General features: G+C 37.9%; 1 protein-coding gene across 3 annotated transcripts in view; it reads right to left on the bottom strand.

Annotated features, from left to right (window-relative positions):
* LOC121384359 (choline transporter-like protein 4) overlaps window positions 1–16,098 on the bottom strand; it is a 90,984-nt gene extending 74,886 nt beyond the window's left edge. The window contains exons 1-6 of one of the 3 annotated variants that reach the window (XM_041514721.1): window positions 15,685–16,098; window positions 9,061–9,094; window positions 6,451–6,603; window positions 4,290–4,377; window positions 1,456–1,590; window positions 757–823 (exon numbers count right to left, since the gene is read on the bottom strand). In XM_041514721.1, coding sequence (XP_041370655.1) covers window positions 757–823; window positions 1,456–1,590; window positions 4,290–4,377; window positions 6,451–6,603; window positions 9,061–9,094; window positions 15,685–15,718 — 511 coding nt within the window. In that variant the 5' untranslated portion in view covers window positions 15,719–16,098. Of the gene's footprint in view, window positions 1–756; window positions 824–1,455; window positions 1,591–4,289; window positions 4,378–6,450; window positions 6,604–9,060; window positions 9,095–15,684 lie in introns of those variants that run through there. The other 2 variants (XM_041514722.1, XM_041514723.1) reach the window with 2 other exon arrangements.
* Between the last annotated feature and the right edge of the window lie 11,115 nt (window positions 16,099–27,213).

Genomic DNA, 27,213 nt, shown 5'->3' with positions numbered 1-27,213 from the left:
TTAGTAATGTCAGAAACACTTACAGATTACTGCTAAATATTAATTTTTGTCAGTATTACTCAAAAATAGATGCAGCAAATCTTTTTGCCGATTCCGTTTGATTGCAAATTTCATGAATTCGCAATTTCGATTGCAGCGTAGCAATGAGAACAATGTCGTCCAAATTTGTTACGATGTTATTTATAAATTTCATTTAAGTGGGATACTAAATTCTTAGATGGGATACCAGATTTTGAAATGTTAGTATCCAACTCGGATAATGCCCAAACTTTTTAATCTCGAACACTGGCAGGCCACAACAATTTTAAATTATTTTCACAAGCACAGTGATGAACATTCATAGGTGCAACTATAAACCAAGTTTCAATGATCTAGGACTTATATTTTGTGAGAAAGTGATCTAAATAGATGACTTTACATTAAATTTTAACACAAAAGTTTCTGCTGCCGCCATTGGAAAAGTAATAGCAGTACATTTATCTCACCTTTTTACTTTTAAAGGTGAAACAAAAATTGTACCAGTTATGAACTATGGATATGAAGTGAAATTATGGTAAGATATGTTATATTTATTGTGTATGAAGCTAAAACAATAGTGCAGAAAAGTGTTACTGTCAAGTTATACATGTATCAGGTGCATTATTAACATCATATAAACAACTCTGAATGATTAGTTATTTTTGACAATTAACACTTTCTTGTTATCTACAAGTATGACATCTTTGAAAAAAAGAAAGATGAATTTCAGCATCTAACCTGGAGTTGTTTTCACATAGTAGGCAGCACATTCTTCTTTCGAAACCAGTTGCGCAATATCAAGTTCCTGAAAGTTATCGGAAGGAAAAAGAAGAGTACTTCAAAAATACACAGGATGTTCATTATCTTGAAAATAGAAGGCTACACATGTATTTGCAGGCTTTCTGACAGAAAAGAATTTCAGGGTACATAATAAAAACAAAACAGATCATAAATGCCCCTACTAGGTGGTTATGGGTTTGAAATCTTTTGTAACTGAACACTGCATTTCATGTACTTAATTCAAAACAATAGTTCTTTAAATGTATCCATTAAATTGGCAGATTTTAGGGTACTGGTATGTAATTTTACCCTTGCACCATGGTTTGAGAAAAGTAGGTGACTATTTTTACTGAATACACAAAATGTTTTCAATAGAACTGACATAAATATACAGATATTTATGTCAGTACTATTGAAAACATTTTGTTCTAAGTTATTCTGATGCAGGGTTTCTGCCAGAGGATTAAAGGGTAAAATTATGTACCCTAAAAGCTTGCAAATTAATAGATACATTTTTTTAATTTTGTTGTGGTTTGTGGGTTTGTTTAAACCTGCAGTCTCGTATTTATAACAGAAAATTAATTTCATGATGCATGTCACACATTATTTATGTTTAAAGTTTCCAAACACCATACCAACATGATTAAATTTACTTACTGTTGTTAAAGGATTGATATGATATTTACACAGCATTTTCTTCCTTTGATCTATAAGCCTACGTCCAGCATTGAGTTCTAATGTTATGGTTTCTGCAAAAGCGTAATTTGTAGTGGGACATTCTTTCACACACACCTGCAACAAAAAAATCTGTTTGAGAGATTTCATTTTCAAGGAATAACAATTGTGACCATGTAATTGACACTTGAAACTAATTTCATTTTGAACTTGTTCTGTCTTCTGGTCAGGATCCAAATCAACAATTTTCTGGACCCATGCATATGGAACGTGCATTTGCACTATAATGTTGTTGTTTTTTAGCTGGACAGATCTGCGACAGGTGATTTTAATATATGAAGTAAAGGTTGTTGATTCACATAAATTCAGAAATCATAGGTTAGTATCAAACTCTTTTTTGGGGCTATTATACAATTTATTTACTTGCTTCTGATTGGATGACATCATGGAGAAACTTTAATGTTATTATTTAATAAAATAATATATGAAAAAAACTGACATCGATCTGAAAAAGATAAATGAGTAAATCAAACAAAAACTGACATGAAAATCAAATTAATAGCTCTATCTCAAAAACCTTTCTTCTTTTTAAAAAAAATATTTCACTGCAAAATATACAGTATACAAAATACAACTGATACATATTGATAAAAAAACATATAGGAATAAAATAGATGATGTATTATAAAAAGGTCTCATACATATTAATATTATAAATATGAAAATAATAAATGTGTAAATCAATTCTAACTTTTTAAAAAACTTTACTTTCTATATGTGCAATTTGCTCAAATAACATCAATACTTTTGGCGGGAGTATAAAATGGAAAGAATATGCAAAGTTTTCAAATCTCAGTGACATGGGTTGGCTACAATGGACATTGGAAACAAACATTTTTCAACTGAAGTTCAGAGATGTGAGAGGGGCTGGAACAAAAAAGCTTACTGCAGCTGGGGTCCAGGGGCGGCTTAAGGGCCCTTGAAGGAAAATCGTTGTTTGCAACCCCTGGAACTACCAAAAATTGCATTCAATGTTAACAAATCTAAACTGGTTATAGCTTATAATATAAGGCACACATCATAAACTTGAAACCGTGAAAACATGAAAATGAACTTTGTGTGGTCAACATCATGTTTTTTTGGTTTTTTAGACAAAATGGAAAAGCGCACTGACGCGTTTCCACATAGCTCTCACATCCCTGGAAGTTCTGGTAAAAGTAAGAAATATTTTAATATGTTTTATTTATTTTTTTGTTTCCATCACATACATGTAGCTGGGATTACTCATCGTTGCAAATCTGAATGTATCTGCAAATATGATGCAAGTTTACATCATTCAACTAATATAAAACATGATGTAAGTTTACGTCATTCAAATGGACAAAGTTAAAGTTTGTTTCATTAAATGACACCACTAGAGCACATTGATTTATTAATCATCGGCTATTGAATGTATGTTATATACATCATCCCACAAACAGAATAGCACATACTATGGGCCTTCGATATACAAGTCATGGTGCACTGGCTGGAACAAGAAATAGCCCACTGATGGGGATTGATCACAGACCGACCGCATATCCAAAAAACACTTTGTCACTGGGCTACATCCCACCCAAGTCAACTACTGAATACAGTTGATATTTTCTAATGGATTTATAAAGTGGGACTTTTATTCATTTAAAATACAGTACTTTTCAGGAATTAAAATGGCTTTAGTTCTTAAAATAACAATGTTCGTGATTTTATCAGAACCATTTGCATTTCTATCATTTGTACTGTCATTTGGAAGCAGTAGAAGAGCAATTTCTTGCTTTCTTGATAATATTAATGTCCAGAAGAAATGTCAAATAAAGAGCAATTCCATAAATCTAAAATAATAAGATCATAACTATAAATAATAATATATTGAAAGGGAAATTCAAATACAATGGCTTCACTGTTCATCTTATTATCTATGTTTGTGATGTCTTAACAAAAAAATATCTTAAGTTATACAATGTATTTATAATGTTAAACAAATTTAAATGTCCTAATATCTCTCCATTAGTTTGTGAATTTAAGACTATTTCTCAGAATCATAATACTGAGTTTCAGAACTATATCCAATCAAAACTCTAGGAGAAAACAGACTTTCAAATTTTCAATGTTAAATTTCTATCAAAATTTTTGTAATTTAATAAAAAAAAGTGTAAATTCAAAATATCTCTATATTAGTTTGTGAAGATTGCATGCACCCAGAGAACCAAAGTTCCAGAACTATATGATAAAAATTCGAGAAGATAAGACTATAAAATTTGCTATTTAAATATAACAAATATTTAATAACAATTTTAAAAATAAAAGTTTGAAAATATTTATTTGTTTGTGGAGAATAACCCCAGAGGATCATTGTACCAAATTTCAAAATAATCCAATGAAAACTCTAGAAGACAGACTTCAATGAAAATGTTGACGGATTGACAGATGCCAGTCAAATCAGAATAAGAAAAACTTCAACAGAGGAACATCATAGCAGAGCTAACTGGAACGAGATTGTAATTATTTAACAAATATGCTTAATGGTAAATGAATACTGTTAACCAGAGTCATATTGTCACATTGTTTTTCCCTTGCAAATTTGCACTTTAGTGCATGTTTTTGTGGCATGTAAATTTCACAAACAACTGTTGGTATTTACAATGCATATCTGCAATGAAAATTATGTGTGTATAAACTGTGCAACTTAAGGTTGGATGTGAACAATGCAAAATTTATACACACACATTTTTTTCATGTTTAAAGTATTTATACATGTTTATTAAAGCAATACTCACTTGTGGTGTTGGACAGCCTGTTTTAATAACCTTCAAACCCATCACACTACATTGAAGCAAATCAAAATACACCAGGTACGGCCTATCACTGCAAATAATTTAATAATCACATCTCTAAGTAACATACATGTTTAATACCAGAAAAAGAACCTAATTATTATTTTGACCATCTGTGGTGGTGTAGAGGTTAAGCCATCAGACTTAAGGCTGGTAGGTACTGGGTTCGTGTCCTACCTGAGGCAACAGGGCAATTTTTGATTTAACTTCACACTGAAAACCCAGAGTAAGTGCACTGCTAGGCTCAATAAAGAGGTGTAAGGCCACATAACTAAGTCTCACCCACTTCATACATGTTCATTCAAAGCTCCTAGCAGAAGATCGATTTTTAAATTTAGAATCTTACATTTCTATTTAAATTTGAGTAATTTAATAGAAATAAAAACATTTAAAAATTCCAAAATATCTCTCTAATAGTTTTGAAGACTGCCTCTGAGAATACTAAGTTTCAGAACTATCCAACCAAAACTCTAGGAGAAAATAAGACTTTTAAATGTTCAGTGTTAAATTTATATTAATTAATGTGAAGATTGCCTCAGAATACTTATACTGTTTCAGAAGCATCCAATAAAAACTCTAGGAGAAGATAACACTTTTAAATTATAAATTAAAAAAGAATCTATTAGTTTGGACAGCGTGCCCCATGCAGAGGAACATTGTACTAAGTTTCAGAACAATTCAATCAAAACTTAGGAGAAAATAGACTTCAAATGAAAAATTGACCAACAGACAGATGGACAGAGAGAGCTGAATATTTTGTTAAAAATCTGCTTAATTACTACCAGATAATCATCACTTTTAGACCCAATTATTATTTTCCCTCAATCTTATAAACTTTACACATATATATAGTCAAACCTGCTTTGGCGACCACCTCCATAAGACGGCCACTTCCATGTCCCCCCCCCCCCCCCAACTCAATTTACAGTATATTTTACCTCTATATGACAACCACCTGCTCAATGCTGCCACTTTTTTTTAACCAAAAAGAGTAAATGGACCCATCTATGGTGGCCAAAAAAATACAATTGGAAACCTGGCCGCAAAATTAAGTGACAGATTCTTTGTTCTTACTTTGTTTCTTCATGTTTATTATATAGGTGTGTATAAACACGTATGTTAGATGTTTAGTGAATTAATTTTGTTAGTTTTGATATGTGAACAATATCTTAATCTTCTGAATACTGAAGTTAACAAAACTCAGAAAACATAAAGCAAGTGTTTGCTTAGATGTAATTAGCGGCAAACAGTAGATCAATGAAGTTAGTGGTGTGTGCTATTACTCCTAATTATCCTTATCCAATAACATCAGTGGTATCACCAAACAGTGTTTCAGACAGATTGTCTCCTAAAACAACTGGAGTTCAACATGCCAGCTCTCAAAGTTATTAAATACAGCTACATATGTTTTTCGACGTTAGTTTCTAAAATGCCTCCTAAAGTTCGTAAGCCGGTTGCCTTAATGTTGGAACAAAGGATAGATGTTATTAAAAAATCGGAGAAAGATAAACTCAGTGCTAGAAAAATTGCAGAATAATTTGGAGTGGGTAGAAATCAAATTGATGGAATTCTGAAGAGAAAAGCAGAGGTGTTGGCAGATTATGAAACCATCTGATAAAAAGAGACAGAGAAGAGTCACGGGCAACGATGATATAAACATACTGACGTGGAAATGGTTCAATGATGCTACAGCTTGTAGAATAAATGTCAATGGTCCGTTGATTAAGGAGAAGGCATTAGAATTTGCTGTGGATTTGGGTGTAGACAATTTCAAAGCGTCAAATGGCTGGCTGGAATCATTCAGGCATAGACACATTGTTGTAGGTACACTGAGCGGCGATTAAGTGACACGGCGGTTGAGGATTGAAAAACCAAATTGCCAGCAATGTGTCAGGAATACGTTTCCAAGGATATTATTATTATTACTAGTGGTAGTAGTAGTGTTTAAATGTTACATCTTATGCTACCTCTATATGACGTCACCTGCCTATGACGGCCATTTTTCAGTGGTCCTGTGAGTGGCCGCCATATAGACAGGTTGGACTGTATATATATTTTGATTACACAATGGGTGTAGAAACAAAAAAAATCTACCGGTACTTACGAGAATTTCCCTTCACCACATATGTTTCCTTGAGAGTCTGTAGGAAGGAGTAATTTGTGAGGGTTCCCATGTATATAGCCAATAATGGAACAGCCTACCATTGCTATCACAAAGGCAAGGAACAAGACAAGACAAATGATGTCTGTACATGACCTGAAACATTTATATAACAAAGCAGTACTCTAAGACATTTATTTAATATCTAACTACATGCATTAGTTACTAATAATACAGAACTTTGTTTTAACGCAGAATATAATAAGCACGCTCAAAATGACCAAATCCATTATTTTATTTTTCCACGTGTCAAGAATGCTTCCCACCAAATTTAGTTGGAAATGGACTAGTAGTTATGAAGAAATTACAGTTTAAATGCATTTCTCTAACAGTACAACCCTTCTTAAGGCACACCCAATATTAATGAAATTCATAGCTTTGATAAGCAGATATAGTAGAGAATTTGTGGGGTTTTTTTTAGATTGACTGAATTTTTCTGTTTTGGACCTCTCTCATTTCGTATGTGTGTGTGTGTGTGTGTGTGTGTGTGAACGAGTGTAAGTGTGTGCATGTGCATGTGCGTGTATATGTTTGTGTGCGTGCGTGTGTGTGTGTTAAGTTGTCATAGTGTTTCCGCTTTTGAGTCCCAACCCTGATTTTGTTTCTCCATGGTTGAGGAAGCTTCCCACCAAACATAGTTGGAAATGGTCTAGTTGTCAGGAAAAAAATTACAGTGCTTCTAGATTGTGGTAGCCCCACTCCCATGGGTAGTGATATGCAATATTCGGCTAGCAAATAACTACCACCAACATACCCGGCGGCTAGTGTTCAAATGCATTTAAAATGTAAGTCTATTTTGTAAATATAAATATCTTGCCCTCCCCCTTCAAAAAAATCTAACGATTATTACTTACCTATCAGTAAATAGTGCATTTTTAATCGTGGCTAGTAATTTTTTCAAATCACTGATCCCATGGCTAGTGGATTTTTATAAGAATTCTAGATGCCCTGAATTACAGGTTAAATGCATTTCTCTATACAACTCTAGTAAACGTTAACACTTCACAAAAGGGGAATCAAACATTACTGACATTCACAACTTTAATAAATCATCTAACCAGTATATATGAAGACTATTTAATTTGAGCATTTCTGGAAGCAGAGAAGACCTTTTTTTAATTGGCTTAATTTTTTCCTTTTGGGCCCTATACCCATCATTCCACTGAGGGGGGGTGGTGGTGGTGGATATGAGAATAAACGAATTTAAACATTTATTTTTCTATGTATCAGGAGCTGGATGTAGCCCAGTGGTAAAGCGCTCACCTGATGCATGGTCGGTTTCGGATCGATCCCTGTCGTTGGACCCATTAGACTATTTCTTGGTTCCGCCAGTGTACCACAGCTGGTATATCAAATGCTGTGGTATGTGTTATCCTGTCTCTGAGATGGTGTATATAAAAGATCCCTTGCTACTAATTTTGGGACTGGTTCAAGTCTTTTGAGAATTTTATGTAAGCAAATAAATACATGCAGAAACACTGCAATTAAACAGATCGTGAATCGGTCCCAGACTGAGAAAAAAGGGCTTCCCCACCTCCGATGTGAATGGTAAATTACACATGAAAAGTCCGTTCTAATGTTACTGTAAAAAGAAGACCACAAATGAGGCTGTTTACGAGGCAGCAGTATTATGACAGTTGTTTTAATTAATACCCCAAATCCTACTTAATTAACCCACCAAAATCACTAGGGTTATATAAACTCCATACTTACATATATTGACACAAAGTCATTATTTATTGGTATATTTTAAGTCAACAATGCAATACACTTGGGCTATTCCACAAGTTGCCTCCAAGCCGGTATCAAACAAGAGTACTAGTGAGGTACATGATAGACCCCTCAAAAGTAAGTTGTGGTGACCTAGTTATGGTATGCAACACACCACCATCCTAAGTTGTACTTGGTTTGATGATCTTATATGAATTGATAAGAAAGATATGGTCAAGAAAAGGATTTCCTTAATTAATATGCAGTAATGCAGGGAACTTTTTTTTCTTCAAAATCATGATTAGCAACTACTGTTTAATGTTTTAGAATTGTGTAGGGATCTCTAAAACTTGCGTAGCAAATCATGAAATGTTCCCTGGTAATGTGTGAAAAGTAGGTTGCAGCGATCTACTTATGGTTCGCGACACAGTCATACCAGTTGTACTTGCATGAAAGGTTTGATGATTCTGTATGAATTAATAAGAAAGATATGCATTGGAAACACCATACCATAATATGATCTGTCAAAGATGGGCGTTAAAATAGGAGATTTAACCTATGCAATTTGACTGTACAAAATTTGTAAAGAAATTTTTTTTTATTTATACCAATTAGATTTTTTTAAAATGGTTATGAGAGTTGGTATGGCTTTTAAATGTCATGTTTTGATAAGAATTTTAATGTTATTCATTACAAAATTCCATGCCCATTCAATGGTTCCCTTTTGGTGCAAACATCTGTTCATGCATCTTCAAGCCAAATTGCTGCCAGTTCCAACAAAACTACCTATATTTTAGATGCATTGTGTAAAACAAATTACGTTCACCAAATCTTAGTGTTTACCTCTTACTGTAATCTTTAATTTTTATCTTAACATCTGAAATAAAAAACAAAATAATATTAGAGGATGCCAAAATGCCATAAGAGCAATCTTTAGGCAGACAATATTAAATAAATACATCTACAGGGCTCACACGAGTGGGTGAAGTGAGCTCAAACATCACGTTGACCAGCTTACTTCGCCGTACCAGTCTGTTTCACCTTTTAAAAAATAGTGACCACAGCATTGAACACAATTACAAATGAATGGTGAACAACTTGAGCAATAAATAAGTGTCTGAGAGTTCGAAGTGACACTGGCACACATATAAGTGGTCTAGCTCCGACAACACCCGTATTTGGTATTAAAAGTAGGCCTACATGTACTACTGACTGTTGAAGCACTTAACTTTAATTCTATTGTCAGGCGTGTGTGCTGGAAATTGTACAAGAGTAGGTATCTAACCTATGGCGAGCAAAGTTTTAAAGGAAAATAATTTGAAAAATAATATTCGTTTTGAGCAGCAGACTTTAATTGATGTGAAAAAAAAATGCAGGAAGTAATTAGTCAGAATGCAGACTTTCTGATAAGAAATAAATTCAAACAAAGATGTCGAAATTATAATCAGCAGTCTCGCTTAAGGTGGTTGCATTGCATGATCGAACCACTACGGTGGATCCATTCAGCTGATTGGGTTTTTCTCGTTCCAACCAGTGCAACACAACTGGACAAAGGCCGTGGTATGTGCTTTCCTGTTTGTGGGAAAGTACATATAAAAGATCCCTTTCTGCATTAGGAAAAATGTAGCGGGTTTCCTCTGATGACTACGAGTCAGAATTACCAAATGTTTGACATCCATTAGCCGATGATTAATTAATCCAGTGGTGTTGTTAAACAAAACTGCTGTACGTGGCCATTTTTTTCGTACTAAAATATTTTTAATGTGAATGCACTCCCAAGTTGCTGAAATGCAGGTGTTAAGTGGCCACTGTAAATTCTATTATTTATATATTATATATATATATATGTTATTTTAAACAAAATGCGACAAGGTGCAGCAAATAAGCGATCTTCACAGTACCGATTCAGTCCGACATCTGTACCATTTAAGAGATAGAGACTGTGGAATGCATTTAATTGCCTCTGGTTAATCTAAGCTTGACATTGGTAGATTAATCAGTAGTAAACAGTAGTAATTAAATGAAAAGAAAAGACAAACTTGTAAGAGAATGAATTCCAAACGGTTAAATTAGTGTTTTTCAGTTGCATTTCATTATTTTTGAAGAAGGCGACGTGGAAAGGTGATTTTGAGGAAATTCGAGAGCATACATTCATCAATTAGCAACAAAGATGGTAAAAAAAAATTTTTAAATTGCACCGTTCAGGGTTTCTGCCAGATGGTAAAATGGGTATGGTGCCATACCCAAATTATTTGGCAGATTTTTGTTTTTGGGACACAATTAGTTACTCTTATTATTAATGTACGATTTTTTTTACCCTAACCCTACACTTAACCCATTTTCTTTCTGGGGGAGGCCCCCCATACCCCCTGTTGACTGTGGCCATTCTATTTCATATATAGCGCCATACCCCAAAAATGTCTTTCTGGCAGAAACACTGAGCCTGTATTCATCTGCCACTTGAATTAAGCAGCCTTTTTAACTACTCCTTTGAGTGGCCACTTAAGACAGGTTTGTTCGTATTGGGTTAATGTGACTTCTTTTTGCATATTTTTTTTTTTTTTTTTTATTAAAAATTCAAGTCTCCCTCCTTTTAAAAACTTTGCCCTCTCAAAAGTGTGAGATGATTTTGACCTCGCGTGAGGTCTTCGTCTATACAATAACTATAATCTTATATGTATTGCTGCTGAAGAAGAGTATTCCATTTTATTAATGTATATAACTCAATTGTTAACATTTTATTTTCACAGCAATTTAAGGATTGTCTGTTATTCAGGGTATGAATTAAAAAAAATCATCCACAAACTAGGGTCTCGACGAGTCCAAAATATTGGGACACGAGTACTCGAGGGTCAAACTCGACCCGGACCCGAGTCTTACACTAGATGATAATGAGACTATGTAATAAAGTAAAATAGCATTATGCATCTTAATTCCAGCACTGAACATGGATGTCAAATCATGCTATTGTATTGCATTCCACACACTGACTTTTGTTTCCCCTATAACGTAACCAGCGGAAAACATATGCCAAAATGACATTAAAAATATATAATTAAATGACAGTGCTTTTCCTTGCACGGGTACTAGAGTCCTGTGAACGGATTCAAGTATTCAAGTACTCATGGAGACCCTACCACAAACTGTGAATTGTTGAAGCCATTCTCACATAAGTTTGCAGATGATTTTTTTCCCCATACCCACGTTAAAGACAACAAACAATCATTATACCATTTACTTTTACTGTCGATTTTATCAGCCATATTAAAAATATTATCATCTGGAACATCAAAAATACTGGGTGAAGGAAGTCACGTTATTATTTGCTGTCCAAGAAACTGTTCAAAAGTCCCCAAGTTTTAGCTTTTTTGAACTGGTGTTTGGTAGTACTGTTCATGGATGTTTGAATCTGTTGAAAGAAAAGTGGTTATATGAAGTATCTGACCTCCACCTTTCAAACTATGTTTCAGGTTTAAAAAAAAAAACTTATTAAAGCAAATGAATTTCCCAGGAAAAACCAGAAGCAAAGTCATACAAAAATGAAAACCTGGTACGACAAAGGTGCCAGAAATAGTGTTTGATTCAGATTTTGTTAAAGGAATGCTTGCACAAAGCTTTTGGACTAGTATGCATATTCAACGATATATAATGCACATTATTGCTTAATATCAACAAGTATATTATTATATTTAATTAATAAAATGGTTAAATGTGACGGCTATTATATATGATGGGTGCAACCATTTTGTACCATCCCAGTGAATACGCCCTTTGGCAAGCTGGTGGTTACACAATAGTTAACACATCACGTCAGGAATTAGTCTTAGAACTGAAGAAACAAACGTACCTGTTTTTTGTGCAATGTTCTGTAATAATATCCATCACAGTAAGCCAGCAATAAGAAGATATTATTTTACAATACAGAATAAACCACCATGTCGAAATAACTATCATGTTTTGTCCTTGCAATAACCTACGTACTGAAATGACAAACCAAGTGTTTTCTTAGTTCTATACCGGTGCTTTCAGTAGCCTCCACCTGTGATTACTGATTGGCAGGTGTATATTTGGTAGGTAGATAAGCCATTAATTACTGCTGTCTAGACACAAAATTATGTACCGGAACAGGCAATTTTTTGTGTTAACATCACAGGGTATTGGGATATAACAGCCACCCCTAAAATGGTAATGAACATTATCAGCAGTCATGCTTTATTACTGTAAATCATTCTGTAAAACTCTTGATTAAGTAGACTTTCCCCATCTGAAATCACAGAACTTACCAATTACGTAGTCCCAAAGAAAAAAACATTATCACTTGGGTATCATGAGTGGCTGTTTTTGCTCCAACGTACTCTACCAATAGACCTAATAGTATGCTTTTTTTTCTTCTTTGGATTATTTGGTAAAGAAAAATACTATAACCCCATCTTGTTCCATTACTGCAACTTGAAATATATTTAATTAAATAGTTCATTATCACGTCATTTATTTTGTTTTACAAGTCAGGTTGATCAATGAGAAGTGCCGTCTCAAAAATTACTGCTTTTGTTTACACTGTGTATACACGAGTTGGGTCAGGAGCCGACGTCACTTCACCCCAAGCTAGCTGTGGTCTCACTACACAGATGTCATCTGCCATTGAAACCCATGTCAAACTGCCCAACTTCAAACAAAGATTGCCAATAGAATGGGTTCTCGTTGGCACTAACAACATACACCATTGCGAACATACATTATATAAGCATTTATTTTCACTCCAAAATTGAGAACATTTCCGTCTCAGTTTTTTGCTATAACCGATTCACTCCGGCTGTCACTTAATTGCGCTATATACCCATGTCCCAAAAGGTCGATGCACAATATTAAAATAACATGGGCAAAATACAGCCAGAAGGCTTACCATTAAACATACATATTGTTTTAATTCTTCACTATTTCCTAGAAGTGAATATGTGAACCATAACATGTGTCACAATTAGGAACTATAGTGGACCCTGATGAATGAACTCTCACCCGGAAGTGATCTGTGTAGTGAGACCTGTACTGGATGCCTTGAAAAGAAAAGAAAATGGCTGTCCCCAGTTAGCAGGAATAATAATAAAAAATTTAGTTTGTTTAACACTAAAATTACGTGTTTTTCATTTGTTAAAATGTCAATATGTGTTGGTGGTCTGGGTATGCATCTTTTCAACACAAAGGGCTCGTTTTAGTTTACTCTCCCTTTAATAAAACAGACTAAAAAACAATTTTGCCCACGAGTTGGAGCTATCAACAAGAGCACCCTTTATTTAAAGATGTTCAGCTACACAATTATACTATTCGTATAAATTCCCCTTCAAGGTGACACCCCCACCCACGTCTACGCCTAGATTATCTACATGTACGATCAGCGTAATGTTTGCTCGCCTTTCCAACTTTCTAAATTGTTGCTAAATATAGAGCACAGTAATGCCTGGTGTGTTGTCACCCCCGGTCTATTTCTAACAAGGGCTATTGCCAGTGAGAGTGCGAATAATTTTTACATGCTCATATACCACAAGAGTTTGAGCATGTCCATCCCGGGGCCGGTCTCTGGATAGCCAGGGGCTTGTCCCGGGACAGAAAAAAAAATAAGCAGACAATTTTGAAATTTACATCCAAAAAATTACATAGTGGGCCTTTAAAATTTTGATGCGCATCTCTAATTAATATAATTAATAAAGATAATTCTACTCATTAAATTTGGTCGCTAGATTAGATCGGGTGGTCAAAAAGAAATTAGATAAGATTGGTGGCCTGACTCGGGATGGAGGGGGGTAGAGTTGAAAATGGGCAGAATTTTGAAAATAGCAATTAGCAAAAAAGATAATAGAAAAAAAAGTTACAAGCCAAAAAAAAAAAGAATTGACTGCTTGGTCGAATATTTATATAATTTGGAGCATTTTAGAAGGACAGTCCAAAAATAAATAAGAGAAAGAAGAGAGGATCGGACTATTTAATAATATTAAAAAAAATAAAGTAATTTCGACAAACTTTTGAATGAATGTCTAAAAGTTTAAAGTCTGATCTATATGCCCACATAAGTGGCCTTATTAAGGCCGTTAGGGTGCACAGCTTGTAGGGATGAGATGGGTTGCATCCCGTCAAGAAAACCCCTAGATTGACAGTCAATAGACGTTGAAGGTGTAGTGCTGAGCTGAAATACAGATCTTGAGAAGCCGGATCCGTCTGAACGAGAGAGAGAATCAGACTAGGGTATAGTCCAGTCGTCATGGGTTGGTATAGTGGTGCGGACAGGCTTGACTCCGGATGATACGAGATGGTATCACAATAAAACAAAGTAAAGTCTAGAAAAGAGTAGTAGGGGCCGACCCCGCTTCCTATTTCTTTTTAGAGTGGGGCAGTCAATCTTCCAGTGCTGCTAGGACAGGCTCGGACATGTAGAGTGGCGTTCTGCAGAATGGCCGTCATATGAATCAGGAAAAAAACAAGTCAACATAGTCAGACGGAGAAATGACGTGGAGGCAAGGAATCTCACTAAAAAAGAATCCAACCTGGTGGTGCAGACTGTCGAAATGAGAAGCGTTCCAGCATTCAGTCAGTTCCAATGGCCGCATACATCCTAGCAGAAAACTTCACTTCGCTGACAAAAACAACGAAGTGAAGGACCCCCCTCAAGTCGAGCCGCGAAAGCACGTGTAGTGTGTGCACAAGCGAAACAAACAGGTCTTACCAGTATTGGAATTGTAAGAAGAAAAGTAAGTGTTTTGAAATTAACAAAAAACAAAAACAAAAACACAAACTATTTTTGTGTGTAAGTTACAAAACGACCGGCTCACAAATAAATAACTTGTAGTAAATTCCACAGTATGAAAAAAAGGCGTTTCCCGTGGGACGAACTATATATATCGTCTGCTTTCAAACACATCGCCAAATGTTGTACTTTGGTTGGGAACGAGTTCCTTCTTTTCTGCTGTTACCATTAACATATTGAGTTAGTTACTTTGTTTGGAGGCCTATAACTGTTTGCTTGCTTTCCACCGTTAAGTGTGTGTGCTGTTTTTATTTAAAAAAGAAAAACAGAAAAAAAACGTTTGTGTCAAGGTGGGTATGTCTTCATCCGCCACCGCTAGTGGAACATGAAATAGCGGCAAAATTCTAAAACATTTACCAAGTTTTATAAACATAACAATGAATAAACTTGCGATAGTTTGATCTAATCGACATATGTTGTCCATATACGGCAAACTGTATTATCACAGTACGCACCTGAAATGTTACAAAAAATAATAATAATGAAAACGTTTGATAAACACCTGCACGTTGACATGGTTGAACCACATTGCATTGAAGTTCAACAAAATAAATGATTTCTTTTGCCCAAATGGACATCTTCATGATGTTGTTATTTTTGCTGATGTTATTTAATTGTATCAAACATTTTTTTTTTTTTTTTTAAACTGAAAAGAGTATTAATTGAAATACCGTGAGGCGTCACATCCTTTTTCGAAGTTCCCATGTGTAGATCTCTTGTTCAACTCTTGCAAAACAAGGCCAAAGTTCAAGCAGCCGTTTTTCGCTAAACGTTTGCAAACTATGTTGACTGGTTCCAGAAGTATTCATTGGATTTAACGTGTAGCGTAAAAAACAGTCTATTAAGCATTAGCGACAAACGGTTTGCTACACTAACGCCACAGATTAGGTTACGACAATGTATCATATAAAATTATAAATATTCCGGCAATCTAAATATAATCAGCTCCAATGGCGTAGCCTGAGATCTATTACACCCGTCACTAACGGTCTAACTATAGTCCGTCCCATTATCCTACCAAAATAATAATAAATAAATAAATAAATAAATCTGGGGTGTAGCCAGAGAAGAAAAAACACCGAGGAAAAAACCCAAACCTGTAAAATAAATATACTCTTCAAAAAAAGAAACGCAAAAGGGTACAACTGGGTTATAACTCCGATTTTATGTTTCCTACCGGTTCATGCTTTGTGAATATAAGGTCATTGCATGTCCCAAACACATTCCCACGGTTACATTCGATAAAACGCAGCTACTGTAAAATAAAGTTTCAAAATGTGAATATTCGCAAAAACGCAGCCACGTGCAAACCATGTCACCACTGCACGTGCGTTGTCTGCACGTGCAACATGAACACCGACAGTATAAAAGTGCAGGGTGTTCGCTTGCCTGGCCTCTGTATCTGGCCGACAGTTGACAATCCAGGACATGCCACGTCTCAGTGAACCGCAGAGAAACAATGCCATCGGCCGACTAGACGCAGGCGAATCCAGAACGGCCGTTGCCAGGGCATTCCATGTGTCCCCAAGCACCATCTCCAGACTGTGGGACCGTTACCAGCAACATGGATCAACACGTGACCTCCCTAGATCCGGTCAACCACGGGTCACTACCCCCGGGCAGGACCGCTACATCCGGGTACGCCACCTTCGGGAACGATTGACTACTGCCACCTCCACAGCCGCAGCAATACCAGGTTTGCGCAGGATATCCGACCAGACCGTACGGAACCGCCTACGTGAGGTAGGAATTCGTGCCAGACGTCCAGTTCGAGGTGTCATCTTAACACCACAACACCGTCGACTCCGACTGCAGTGGTGCCAGATTCATCGACAATGGCCTCAACTGCGATGGAGACAGGTGTGGTTCAGTGACGAGTCCCGATTTCTGCTCCGACGTCATGATGGAAGATGTCGCGTGTATAGGCGTCGTGGTGAACGTTATGCGGCAAACTGCGTGCAGGAAGTGGACAGATTCGGCGGGGGTAGTGTCATGGTGTGGGCAGCCATCTCACACACTGGCAGAACTGACCTGGTCCACGTGCAGGGCAACCTGAATGCACAGGGCTACATTGACCAGATCCTCCGGCCACACATCGTTCCAGTTATGGCCAACGCCAACGCAGTGTTCCAACATGACAACGCCAGGCCTCACACAGCACGTCTCACAACGGCTTTCCTACAGAACAACAACATTAATGTCCTTCCTTGGCCATCGATATCACCGGATTTGAACCCAATTGAGCATCTATGGGACGAGTTGGACCGACGCCTCCGACAGCGACAACCACAGCCCCAGACCCTGCCCGAGCTGGCAGCAGCCTTGCAGGCCGAGTGGGCCACCATCCCCCGGGACGTCATCCGTACTCTGGTTGCTTCAATGGGCAGGCGGTGCCAGGCAGTTGTCAACACACGCGGAGGCCACACCCGGTATTGACTCCAGATGACCTTGACCTTGGTGGTGTGTCCTATCACTTACTCACAATGGACTAGAGTGAATTGTGAACAATCCTGCAACATTTGGTAATTATCGGACTCACCATTCAATAATTAAATCAATTCTCCAAATGTTACGACAATGTGGTTTTGCGTTTCTTCTTTTGAAGAGTATATTAGTGTCATGGGAAAAATAAAATAAATGCTGGCCACGCCACTGTAAATAAAATAAAAATTGTAAATAATTTCAGTTTGGTTTCACGTAATTACAGAAGCAAAGTAATTTTTATTTATTTATTATTATTATTATTATTATTTTTATTTTTTATTTTTTTTATTTCACCAAGAACGTCAAACTTGATATGTAATGGTACACTATAAAGCTATACGCAAAATTTCAACTAAGTACACTAGAGGCATTGGTAGGGTGGGGGAGGAGTCTGGAAAACAAATTTCCGTATACTAAGTTCAAGGATCACAATTCAGTCAAAATGTGTAAATCGTCATGAAAGTCAAACTTGATATGTAATGGTATATGATAAAATTATATACAAAATTTTAGCTCAATATCTCGAGGAACTGTGGGAAACACCCCCCCCCCCCCCCCCCCCCCCCCCCAGAAACCTTTATATGGGACAGACGGAAAAACAGAAATACGAAGATGAAACCTACAACCCCCTCCGGTTGGACCGATAGTGGTCTAATAATGAATGTAGATTATATTCATTGAATAGCACTTAAATTATTATCAATCTCAAGCTCTTTTAAGAAACAATTGATGTATTCAATATTTAAACATAGTAGTGATGAGTGCATATTATATTTGTAATAATAACCAGGAGAGTGCAAATAATTGAAGGGGAATATATATTGTATGTAGGCCTATAATAATAACTGGGGGAATGAATGAATGAATGAATGAATGAATGAATGAATGAATGTTTAACGACACCCCAGCACGAAAAATACATCGGCTATTGGGTGTCAAACTATGGTAATGCAAATAAATAAAGTGATGATCAACATCAATATAAAAATTCAAGACTTAAACAGAAACAGTGTAAAGAACTGTGCAAAAACACAAATATCACAGAATTTTACGGATACTGAATTTTACTCAAAACTTCAATTTTGTGCTGTGTTGGCCATTCTCAAAGAGAATGTTACACCCCTGCACCACGGTGAGGTTACAGCACACGCAGGGGAATAACTGGGGGAATGCAAATTATACGTATAATAATGACTGGGGAGTGCATATTCTAGAGGAGTGCAAATTAAATGCTACACCGGTTGTAATGTTTGCCCAGTTAATTCACTATTATCATAGTTAATTATCCTTACAATTGTAAATTAGTACTAGAGTTCCCCAACTTTTTTTAATGAGTATATGTGAAGGTTTGTGTGAAGTTATCTCGTAATTACGAGATAAAAATTTGACTTTCAAATGGCACTAACTGGCTTCCGTAAATATATTCCAATTTTACGAATAATTTTATTATTTATTAGATCAGGACCGCTGGCTTATCTTACATTTACAAATAATGAGATATCTTCGACCTCCGTTTCCAATGGCGGATCCAGAAAATCCATTTAGGTAGGGTGGGGGTCAGTGACATGAGGTGGAATGCCAAGGGAACTTTTGGGCAGGTTTGGAGGGGGGGGGGGGGGGGTCGTAAAAAAATGAAAATTAATATATAATAAAAGTATAACTATCGCAAAATTTAGGGGGGCAGGCCCCTGGGGATCCCCCCCCCACACACACACACACACACCTAGATCCGCCTCTGGTTTCCTGTGCATTGGTACATCTTGATCTGGTTTATCGACTGTGGCTTTGTTTACAAAATAGTTATTCATTACGTTTGCAATGTCGTCACCCTCATAAAGAACACCATTGTTTTCAATAGGTGGTGTCACAAGTCAAGTTTGTGATCTAGATTAATTGTGTAGTTGGGGGTCTCTTGTGACAAGAGGCAGGTCTATCTTTATATTTCCAGGTGGGTTTGGACTTGTGGCAAGTTTATTATTATTTTGTTAGCGTGTATTATGTACATTTCCCCAAAGTAAAGGAGTACTGAGCAGGAAGGTTGGGTTGCACGGGCATATCGCTTAAGGCAATCTGGCTGCATTGCAGATAGTGGTTAGCCAATGGGAAAATAGGTTGGGTTAGTCCTAAGGTATAAAAGTAGTTACATCATCCAAAGCCGTAACAAATTCGATGCCCTGGCCACCCCTGGCAAAAGCCATAAAAAAGCCAAATTAACCAAACAAACGGATAACATTAAAGGAATAAGGCAAGTCATCATTAACGGAGTTAACCCAAGCCCATATCAATACGTCTACTGGCAACACTCACTCAACAAAAATACAACCAATCCCCTCCAAGCCTTCTACCACACCCAGCTGACAAACGGGACGACCTACATCAAAGGAGAAGAAACAACATTAGAAGCACTGGGGCCAATAATCAAACTAAAAATGAATCCACAAACCGGGAATATAGATAAGATAGAATTAAAAACAGTAGGCAAAGAAACAATCCAACAAAAAGTGACAACACCCATCCTGGAGACCAGCCAAAGCAGCACCGAGAGCAAAAAACTGCATACTATAATCCAAAAAAAAACCTAACGGTAGGAAACACCCCCAAAAACATGCCAAAAAAAGTTAGATTTTTCTAATTCTAAAACGATCAACCCAACAACGAGAGCGGACCCCACTGAAGCAACCGCGTCCGCCACTCTCGCAAACGCAAAAACAAAAAAAAGTCTGGATAACAATAAACAAAACCGCTGCAGGTAGCCGACCCCAAATAAAGACCACCCAAACCACCAGAGCACATCAACGATACCCACCAACCAAGGCCACAAACGACAGGAACGCAAAACGAACCCCGGCCAAAAGCATAAACTTCTTAAAAACCAATAAAATAATACTCACCCAACATAGTGATAAAACCACCAAAAACGGAAAAAGGATAAACAGTAAAACCCATACCAAAGAGATAACCTCCAAACCTATCCCCTCCTTACTCTCAATCTCCTTCTCAACGACCACCCCACCCTCTTTCACCCCAGCACCCATACCTACCACAGTCCCCACCCCCCTCTCAAACCCAACCACCACCTCCCCCCCTCCAACCCCCACCCCTAACCTAACCCAAAACATCACCAGCACTGATACCCTGCCATCCCTAACCCCCACCCCAAGCCGTAACCTAAATCCCACCCCAACCCCCCAGGCCCCCACCCCTACCCGATCGTCACCCGATATCCCACCACCCACGACCCGAGCCATCCCTCCTAACAGCCAACCAACTAAACCCATTAATAAATGGCTAGTTAAACTCCACCCACTCCCCCCCCAGGAAACGACTAAAACGGCACTCCAGGCTGGAAACCCCCAACTAAATATAGACAACATTACCATTTGGACCAATGGATATTTACTAATCACGGCAGATGCTACCACAGATAACTCAATCTCTATCTCAGGTCGCAGGTATAAATTACAGGAATACGAAATAAAACCATCTAAATGCCATCACTGTCAACAATGGGGCCACGGAGCCAACAAATGCCGACACCACCGAGAGATGCCAACATGCCACAGATGCGGCCAAAGACACCCCAGAAGCTCCCTAAACTCCCCATGTACCCGACCCATCCAGTGCCCTAACTGCCTCAGCCGGCACATGGCCCATGATAACCGCTGCCACCATTTCCAAAGAGCGATGCGGCAGCTCAATAACTCAAAAAAATCCCAAACCAACCAAATAAACCAGATAAACCAAACAACTTTTAAAGCCAAACCTATTTCGACAACCATCTCTTACGCCGAAATGGTCAAAAACAAAGAAAACTCTCAAATTAGTGAACTAACAAAAATTTTAGAAAAACTAGCGCAAGAGGTAGCGGAGCTAAAAAATAACCTAAAACAATCAATCAACTAAAAAGCAAACTCTGCCTAAACAACTAAACCCAACTCCAGGACAGACAATGGGAGACAAGTCTCCACACACCCTAAAAATTAATAATAAACCAAACAATAAAAGCCTTAGTGTTCTTCAGTGGAACGCTAAAGGCCTCCACTCAATGGGACATGGTGCTGAACTCAGCCAACTAATTAGCACCAGTAACAACAAGCCGGACATAATATGTATCCAAGAAACCTGGTTAGGGACTGGACCCCCCAAAAAAAATAATAATAAAAAAATAACAACTAAACAATTTAAAATACCGGGCTATACAACATACTATAAAAACCGAGAGAATAGCACTAGAGGTGGACTAGCCACGCTCATTAAAAATACAATCCCACATAGCGAAATTAAAACCGATACCTCAAATACCAATCTGGAAGTCCTAGGACTTACAGTACTAAATAAAAAAATGCCTATAGATGTCATAAATGTCTATAGCCCACCAGGAGCGGCCCTCAAAAAACTAACCATAAACGACTACAACAAAATTATTACGCAAAAAAATAACCTAATCCTAGTAGGAGATTTCAACAGCCACAGCCCACTATGGGGAGGCCAGCAATCCGACACGCAGGGCGACATTCTCGAAAACTTCATTAATATAAATAACTTAGTATGTCTCAACGATGGCAGCCCCACCTACTTTCACGACCATCTAGCAGCCTCTTCTGCCATCGACCTAACCATAACCTCTAACACCATAGGAGCAAACGCCCAATGGGAGGTACTAGACGCTCTTAATAGCGACCACCTACCCATACTAACTACCTATAAAAGTAACATAGCGTATACCGAACAACAAAAATTCCTACCTAAATTCAAATTTAGTAAAGCCAACTGGGCAGGCTTTACAAGCGATTGCAGCAAACTTAAACTAGTACCTAACACAGATATAGATGACGCAACCACTAAAATCACCAACGAAATAATCCAAATAGCCGAAAAAAATATACCTAAAACTAAACAACCAACTAAAAATTCACCTGTAACTTGGTGGACAGATGTAATTCAAGCAAAATGTAGCTTCAGAAATAGGATGAGAAAACTCTTTAAGAAAACTGGTAAACCAGAATACCATACTAAATATAAAATAGCAAAACAAGAAATAGGCAAACTAATCACGGAAGCTAAACAGGCTAGCTGGCAGACATTCTGCGGGGAGATCAACACCAGAACCGCTATCAGGGAAATGTGGAAGAAGGTTCATGCCATCCAAGGACAACGCACGTTCACTACAGTCCTCCAAAAAAATAAAATAGCCACCACAAATAAACAAAAGGCAGACCTCCTCAGTCAAACGTTTAGCAAAAACAGCAGCAACGAAAACTTCCCCGAATTTTTTTTTAATAAACTTAAGAAAGATAACAACCTCCCAACAAATAACACTAAAAGTGATACTCAGCCTAATACGGACAACCTAGAATTTAATCAACCGCTAACATTAGTTGAACTAAAAGCAGCCATTAAATCTAAAAAAAGCACCGCCACAGGGCCAGACCAAATCAGCTACACGCTGCTAAAACATATGCCAGATGTAACCCTTGAGGTCGTGTTGTCGCTCTATAACAGGATCTGGGAGGAGGGTCGCATGCCCGCAGCGTGGAAGCACGCGGAGTGCTTTAGCCTCCCAAAGGCGGGCAAAGATCACTCACTCCCGGGTAGTTATAGGCCAATAACACTCACTTCGCACTTATGCAAAACCTTAGAAACCATCATCAATAAGCGACTAAACAACTACCTCCTAGAGAATAAGCTAATCACTAACGTACAAAGCGGATTCAGAACTAAACACTCAACAATTGACCAAATAGTTCGACTACAAAATAGCATAAATGACGCCTTCCGCAAATCCAATAAAGTACTAGCAATTTTTATAGATATTGAAAAAGCATTCGATATGGTATGGCGACAGGGACTCCTCAGCAAACTAAGAAATAACGGCATTAAGGGCAATATGTTTAACTTCATAAATAACTTCATTCACAACCGATCAATATCTGTTAGAGTAAACGGACACTATTCCCAAAAAACAGAAATAATAAACGGTATCCCACAAGGTTCAGTCCTATCACCAACCTTGTTCAACATCTTTATTAATGATATAACCAAAGCGCTCAACGCCAAGAGTAAAAACTAAATCAACCACCCCCCTAAACACAGCCCTCTTCGCCGACGACTGCGCCATTTGGCGCACAGGCAGAGTAACTAAACAATTATTTAGCCTCATGCAGAACGACATGAATAAACTCAATAAATGGGCCCAGGACTGGGGCATAAAACTATCAGAAACTAAAACAGTCTGCATGCTATTCCATAAGGTCAACTCAGCCGATAATCACCAAATAACCTCTAATAACAAACCAATCCCAAGGGTCAAAACCTTTAAATTCCTAGGAGTAACATTCGACTCAAAACTAACCTTTAGCGACCATATAAATAACGTAATCAAACAGTCTAAAAACACGCTAAACTTACTACGGGCAATCTCAGGCACCAGTTGGGGAGCGCAAACGGAAGCAATGCTTTTGGTCTACAAAGCATGTATCCTCTCCAGGATAGACTACGGAGCCCAAGCCTACAGCTGCGCCGACCCCAAACTGCTACAAAAATTAGATATCATACAAAATCAAGCCTTACGAACAATAGCCAAAGTCCCACGTAATACCAGCGGCCAAAGTCTCGAGGTAGAATTTAACATCATGCCACTTAAATTTCGCCGTAACCTACAACATCTAAAATACCACCTAAAAATTCACTCGCTTAAATTAGACCACCCAGTTCAAGAACTTACCCCTATAACTGCTAAACCAGGGCTAGAATTTAATAAAAATAAAAAACTTAACGACTCATTTGCCACTAGGGCCAGTAAACTTGAAATAGAAGTCGGAATTGATAACACACCAGTAGCTCTATATAACATTAATCAACCTATGGAATGCCACACTCCATACCTTATTAAAAAAGCCACAGACGAAACACCGTTTCCGCCATTCAAAAAAGTCCTGTTTGAAGCAGCAGCCAATGAAAATTACCCAGAACACGTCCACGTCTACACAGATGGATCAAAAAACCCGGACAATGGCAGGGTTGGCTTTGCAGTGGCAGAAGAAAAAATATCTAAACACTCTAAAATAGTTAAATACGCCAGGCTGTCAGACAACTTATCAGTCTACACAGCAGAACTGACAGCCATCTACGAAGCACTAATCTGGATTAAAAGTAAACAATACCCTAAAAGCGTCATTTTCTCTGATAGCCTTAGCTCAATCCAATCGCTACAAACTAATAAATCTACTAGGCCTGACATCTTAGCAGCCATCCACAAAGTACTTAACGAGCTAAACCAACTTAAATTAACAGTAGTCTTCGAATGGGTCCCAGCCCACGTAGGAATAATTGGTAACGAAGTAGCCGACTATGGAGCAAAAACAGCACTTGCAATTACCAGCACAATTACCAACCTACCCTTAGGAATAACAGAGCTCATGTCAAAAGCAAAAAAACACTACCTAAACCAATGGCAAGCTAGCTGGGACCTAACTAAAAACACATGGCACTATAACATCAAGCCTCTAGTTAACTCTATAAGACCTAAACACAAAAAACACGTATGTAGATAAGCTAATCACTAAACTACGCCTAGGACAATCGTCAAAACTAAACAGCTGCTCCTTTACTAAATTAAACCCAGAATGTGATTGTGGCACCCGGGAAGATATGAAACACTATCTCCTGGATTGCACGCTACATACCACCCAGAGACAACTAATGTTAAAATCAATCACCGATAACCATAATAAACATATAACGCCTAACTTTCTACTAAACCCGGATAAATGCCTAAAGCATAAAACTTTCAAAGCAGTTTATCGGTTCGTCCAGTCCACCAAACCAGAGTTATAAATAAATAAAATAATCTTCAAAACTAACCACCTGTACACCCCTACACAAGAGTTGTAATTAAAAAAAAAAAAAAAAAAAAAAAAAAAAAAAAAAAAAAAAAAAAAAAAAAAAAAAAATTTTTTTTAGTATAGATTGATGTACATATTATATTATCAAATTACTAGTAGGTTTGACAATCAACCCGGCCCTCTAAACCAAAAACATTATACTAAACTGTTAACTAAACTATACATAAAGAATGTTCAAAACCACCCGCTTGTAAGCCCTTATGTACGAGCTGCTACCACTTAGAACTCGGAAACAATGCACTCTACTATAGGTGGCCAAAGGTGGGGAGGTAGCGAATATATCAATACAACAGGTTACTAACTATGCTTCTAAAAACAACTTGGTAAAATCATGCATACCATTCCGCATGTGACCACAGTAATACAGCTGAACAAGAAAGTAACCAGCCACCCCAAACCTATGTACCAATCAGGGTAGGACTACTAATTATCAACTTCTCTCTTTCAGCCGCCATGGGTCCAAGCCAGCCAGCCACAAAACCTACCTATATATATATATCGCACATTATGTATTTGCACCATGCACTTAGTAATGAATAACACTAGCAGACGCGGTAAGTCAACTAGGGTACTGAAAGACAACCAGAGAACAGAATATAGAAGACCGGCCAAGTAAGATCAATATAGTTAATGGCGCTAGCCACAAACAAAGTAATATACAGTTACCAATAGATAGATAGCAATAATTACTTGAATTACGGGGAGGGAAACCAAATCAAACAAAACCACTATTACCTAGCACGCCAAAAAAAAAAAAAAAAAGGACGACTGTGATGTATGTGACTATTCATTACTAACCAAATAACTCTCTCTTCTCGCTCTCTTTCATTGTATGTTAAATAATATGCTAGGCACTAGGCTTTTTTAACCTATACACACACTACAAGGGCGTGCCCTTCAAATTAGATAACCAGAATAGACTAATCCCCCCCCCAGGCCACTGTGTTAACCAACCTACACAGAGGCATGGGGGGGAAGGGTGGTCATGATGACCGTTGGATACACTAGAATAGGGACGTAAGACAATAGGTACAACCTAAACACCAAACTAGAACTACACACAGACAGCATGCTCACCGCAAACAGCACACAGGATGCATTGACTAATGATAACAATGCATCCGCCCAACACTAAAATGGCCAGCACGTGCTCAAATAAGGAACCGGACAAAAGAAACCGGTTCCGAGTACACAATTGCAAACACCCGGGGTAGGCCGAACAAAAGAATACCGGCCGCCCCCACCCCAATAAACCAAAATACTCGCTGCTGGAATGTACTTGGTGTCACTGAGGAGCAAACTGAAGACCAAATCAACACCTGCGCTTCTACCACCCCGGAACAACTGCCTTGCCTACCAGTGTCTACACAATTGCACGAGTCTCCTCTGGGCTGTCATGCCACGACCTGAGTAGGTCAGGTCCTTCTAAGGACCCCATGGACAGCCTAGGGAGACAACCAGCATCATGAAGGTCTATAAATAACGAGCTACTCTCGAACCACTAACGAGTTACACTCGAATTCCAAAATCTATACTAGCTCACTTTACCATTCGACCGACCGTTCAAAATTGCGCCTAATCACTCAACAAAACTGCGCACCTTTTCTCTTTTGATAATCGCTCCACTCAAAATTCCATAGCACCCAAAACCCATCCACCTGCTACCGATTCAATCGGACTGCTGGTGCTCCCTTGCACCTGCCAGTGCAGACGGTCCCTTCTCCTCCCCCCCCCCCCACCTTTCCTGTCTTGGACAGAGAGGCCGGCCAAGGCCGGCAACTGTGCCCACGACAGGCGTGCGCTACAACAGCT

This window comes from Gigantopelta aegis, chromosome 10 (genome assembly GCF_016097555.1).
Source record: "Gigantopelta aegis isolate Gae_Host chromosome 10, Gae_host_genome, whole genome shotgun sequence".
Taxonomy (NCBI): domain Eukaryota; kingdom Metazoa; phylum Mollusca; class Gastropoda; order Neomphalida; family Peltospiridae; genus Gigantopelta; species Gigantopelta aegis.
Note: the sequence above shows the minus strand (reverse complement) of the source record. Positions and strands in the feature narration are given on the sequence as shown.